Source organism: Phaethon lepturus, unplaced genomic scaffold, assembly GCF_000687285.1.
Source record: "Phaethon lepturus isolate BGI_N335 unplaced genomic scaffold, ASM68728v1 scaffold11896, whole genome shotgun sequence".
Lineage (NCBI taxonomy): Eukaryota > Metazoa > Chordata > Aves > Phaethontiformes > Phaethontidae > Phaethon > Phaethon lepturus.
The window spans coordinates 241,092-246,049 of NW_010544178.1; the positions used below are offsets into that span (position 1 = coordinate 241,092).

Consider the following 4,958-nt stretch of genomic DNA (forward strand, 5'->3'; position numbering starts at 1 on the left):
ATGAGCATAAAGGTCTATTTTACATTTCCATGAGACAGAGGTGCAAGTCACAGTGCAGCTGCCAGCAGAAGGCAGCACCAAATCCCTGGGATAATCCTGACACTACAGTCAAAGAGAGTCAAAGAGTTTTGATCGCATGGGGAGAAGACCGAGCCACCACAGTACTCAATGCAAAGCCCATTCAGGCTGCTGTTGACTCTGATGTCCATTGGCCTTTTCACCGAGTAGAGCTGTAGAACAAGTAATAGAAATGGGGCATCAGTTACACCCTTACTCAGCCCCTCTGGGAAATGAAAACATCTGAAGAAAAATGTTGCAGGACCTTTGGTATGCAAATGAATACTGCACTGTGTGTCCCAGCACTTTGTAAGAAACTAGACTTGTTTCTCTTCTAGTCTTCTCCTACAACAAAGAAGAGGATGCACATGGCACAGCATAGGGCAAAATTTAAAGACCTAGTGTGATTTCACAGCTAGTGTCAACTTAAGCAACCCAGAAGTAATTTCCCATTCAGCCCATGAGAACAGGTTTAAACTTCATTTGTGCCATTCACTTCCTTCTTTAGTCCTTCTCGTTCCTCCCTCAAAGGTTCCAGTTCAGGCCCATCCCGTATGGTTTCTTTGTTCCAGTTATTTCTGCCTTCATTTTCTGTCCTTACAGATTTAGGGTCCTCTTCTTTTGCCTTTCTTTCCTTTTCCTCCTTGGCAAGCATACGATAATTATAATAATTCATGATGAACAGGAAGGTTCCTGCCAGGACCATCACAGCTCCACATTTAATGAACATGTATTTATAGTCCCCAAAGGTATCGATAAGAGTTCCTGTAAAACATATATTTAAAAACAAACAAACAAACAAAAAACTTAGAGATGAAGGCAAGAATATTGTGTTTTCAGATCCTAAATATAAAGGGACACCCTTGCGGCTTTAGGATAAAATAAGACATTCTCTGTACTTCCAATCTCTTCCACAAATACTCTGATCCTGCAAATACTTCACACGTGTTCCACTATATAGCCTGTGGGTAGTTAACATTGATATAGTAATGCTACCAATAATTTGTACAGTTAGGTAGAAGGGGACAGATGACCTACATTGCAGAGTCTGGACTTTTCAAGCACATGTGTTTTTTCCATGCAGAAATTAAGTCCTCTGATCACAGACCCTGCAGACAGCATTTCCATTGACTCCAGTGATCAACTACAAGGATGCCCACTCGAGTTGGCAGTCCTCAGGCTGCCAACAAAAGCAGCAGCTTTTGGGGAGACCTTCATGACATGGCACTTGGCCACTGGGTCTCGTCTCGGATTCTTGACAAAGACCCTCCAATTTATTCCACCACGGGTCATTCACCAGCGTCAGAGGGGACTCAGCTTTTGGCCACTGCTGCCCTTTCTGCATGATCTAAAGATGAAAGGGCACTGTGTGGAACTGGAAAATATTAGTTCCAGGGAAAGCAAAGATGATGCTGTCAATGTCAGATAATTTCAATGCCAAGACAAATGTGACAGGTTCCTCTCAAAGGTTAATGCCTCTGCTACGGAGTTACAGAGTAATTGAAGAGAGATGGCTTAATTGAAATGTCAGTGTTCTCCATTATGTCAAAATGTAATGCAAATCTTATTGGGATTATGATCCTGAGCATTAATTCCCATTTACTGGCACAACACAGACCATTCTTAACATCCCAAATCCTAATTAAAGTAAGACCCACTCCTAACCTGGCCTTCACAATACAAATAGTCCTCGCTGAAACTGGCCCATCATCCATAAGCTCTCTGTGTTTTTGGAATATGTTCTCCTCCTTAAAAAGAGAGACCTTTAATTACTTCCTGACTGACCCCTAATGTTGAAAAGCTGATGATTAATTATCCCACTGCATTATACTAACACAGGAGTTTATTGCCACCAAATAGATTTCTTGATCACAAAAATAATTTTTAACTGCTTTTGGTCAATGGTTCTTCCTGGGTCATTCCTAGATGCCTTGGTGCACCATTTTCAATGCACTGTGTTTTCCATGCTACCGGTGAAACATCAACCAAATGCTAATTACAACAATTTTTCCTTTTCTGCTAATCAGGATGACCTAGAGGTCTCCTAAATCGGTTTCAATGAGAGTTTTAATGAGTAGAGTATTGGAAAATTCAACAGTAGGGTAGTCTTGCCTCTTTTCCTTTGAGAATAAGATAAAGTTATAAAACACACTGGGAACAATTTACTTAGTTCATTAAAGCAGAACCCTGCAGTAGGTTATTAAGATGCCAAAGAACCAATAAATTTGCTGCTTATTAAAATGGTGGGGAAAACCCTACAAAATTAATATTACTGACTATTACAAAGAACTGTTTTAGCCTCATTATCAGTCTCTGGTCATTAACTTAATCTTCCACACAGAAAATTATATAATTCAGAAAATGGTCATTTTAAAACTGTATTTTCTTTTGTTTGTCATTAATTAAATAATGAATCTCTAAGACAGCAAGAGGATACAGCTGCTTCTGTCACACTGTATGAGCTACATGGTAATATGAAGAATTAAATGGCTCTGTGAGAGGTATCATACAGAGTATTAGCCAGATCTCAGTTTTGAATCCAGGAAATGGGTTTAAACTGCCTTCTTTCTGTGCATGCTTTAAATTTATTATAATATTGGCATATCAAAAGATTTAGCAGAGTTTAACTTCTATACATCAATACATACAGCACACACAACATAATTAAACACTTTAGCATACTTAAAGGTGACCAGTTTCCAAACCAGTTATTATAGCTTGCATACAGCTGAAATGCATTATAGATAGGGTATCTATAGGTATCTATACATTGAGAGGATGCCACCTGTAAAGTCATTTAATTCATAGCCAACTCAGATTTGATAAGGACTGTACTAGAGCCAAGTGCCAGATTCAAACATGGTGTCTTCCAGACATGGTGTGTTCCTTGTAGAAAAGAAATGAGCACATGCTACAGAGGGAAAGAAGCAGAGGCTCTTAAAACCACAGGAGATCACTGCTCCCACTTATTTTCAGATGACTGTAAGCCCTGCTGGAGGTTCCGTATTGTCAGCATGGACCCTTGAGGGTCTCTGTCTTTTGATATTTCAAACCATGCCATCCAAAAAAACCTTCTTTTTTATTTTTGGAACAGCCTTCAATCTATCAGATGCTCTGAGGTGACTGGAATCCATAGGTGGAAGTACTCAGATCGTTAGAGACAAATAGCAAATACTAAGTTTGAAACAACAAGAGGATTTCATAGAACTGTGGTGTTTTACTGTGCTTAAATTGTGGTGGACTCCAGCCTTTTGCAACAGGCTCTCCAGGAGGAGAGGTTCTTGGCGTTGCACAAGTCCCAGTCTGCAAGTTAGGTTTAAGTGTTTGAAGGGATCAGGGACTAAAAGATCACTCTGCAACTCTTGACTTCAACTGGAGGACTACACAGAAAGGAGTAAAGAGGAAACGTTGGAGGAGATACTTAGAACCTGCCTTCCCTGTACAATTACTAGTGGAGAGGAAACATTGGAGGAGATACTTAGAACCTGCCTTCCCTGTACAATTACTAGTGGAAGAACTGTGGGTGGGAAGCAGAGAAGACATTTTTACAATCACTTCTTACAAACTGTGCTTGCAAGAGGCTAAATGTAAGTGACAACCCAGTGGAAGCAAATACACTCACCTCCAATAGGTGGTCCCAGCAATATAGTGCAGCACTCCGCAATGGTGACCAGGCCAACAGCGCTTGTGAATCGGGCAGCTCCCACGAGGTCCATGAGCGTTTCAAAAAGCATGGCACAAACCATGCCAAAGGCCAAGCCGAAAAAGATGGAGTAAACAACAAGCCCCGTGTAGCCAGAAGCCAGCGGGCACAGAAGGTGGCAGGCGCCATTGAAAGCAATGGAGAAGCTGAAAAAGTATTGAATCCGCGGCCTCACCCACTTGCTGTTTGCAATGATGCCAGTGGTAGGTCGGGCAATCATATCCACGATGGCAAGGATTGAAAGGAGGAAAGCAGCTGAATATTCATCAATGCCGATGTGCTTTGCATAGGGCGCCAGAAAAACAATGGGGGCAAAAAACCCCAGGAACATGAGCACATTTCCGATCAGGTAAATCAAGAACCCTCTGTGCTTAAAGAGGGAAAAATCGAGGTACTGATTGATTTTTTCACAACAGTCCTTTCCTTCTTCCTCTTCCACTTCAGTCTCCATGGGGACATTCCTGGGGCTCCTCATTTCCATGGCATCCTTCGTGACCTCTTCTTTTGGGGTCTCCTTTCCTTCCTCAATCGCCTGGGTTTTGACTGACGCTGTGGCTGCCCCAATGGGTCTGAAGAGAGCTCCTGCCACACAGCAGTTTAATAAAATTGCCCCAAGAATTAAAAAGCTGCCCCTCCAGCCAAAATTGTCAAAAAGGAACTGGTTGAGAGGAGCCAAGGTGCAAAGCATCACGGGGCTCCCTGCCATAGCCAGTCCGTTCGCAATGGGTCTTCTCTTCAGAAAGTATTTCCCTATGATTATCACTGATGGCTGGAGGTTGAGAGCAAGGCCAAATCCTGGAACAGAGAAGAATAGTTGAGATGATACACAAAGGAAAGACATGAGACCCATTTATCATCAGCTCATTGTTTTAGGCAACTTCATGGACAATTGGCCCACTGGTGGCTCTTCAACATGATAATGCGGATGCAAACTTTGCTCCAGATAGCCCTAACTTCTGGCTGCCATACTTAGGAAACCAGGTCCCATAAAGGCACTTTCAGTCAGAGGATGCCCCCTCCTTTTGCACTGCAAATCTTTTGGGTGGCAAAGCTAGTGCAAAGAGTCTGCTTCAGAAGAGATTGAAACTTCACCCTCAGTGAATGCTGGCTGGTTTTGTCCAGACACAGCAGTCTTGTTGGAGGACAGGATAGATCTATTTATTTAAAAAAAAAAAAAAAAAAAAAACAAACCCCCCAT

General features: G+C 42.0%; 1 protein-coding gene across 1 annotated transcript in view; it reads right to left on the reverse strand.

The window, feature by feature from the left end:
- Window positions 1-529: 529 nt before the first annotated feature.
- The window catches only part of LOC104621959 (monocarboxylate transporter 2-like), a 10,191-nt gene continuing 5,762 nt past the window's right edge, over window positions 530-4,958 (reverse strand). Inside the window, exons 4-5 of the mRNA XM_010288597.1 lie at window positions 3,680-4,555; window positions 530-822 (exon numbers count right to left, since the gene is read on the reverse strand). Of these exons, the coding sequence (XP_010286899.1) occupies window positions 530-822; window positions 3,680-4,555 (1,169 nt within the window). The remainder of the gene's footprint in view (window positions 823-3,679; window positions 4,556-4,958) is intronic.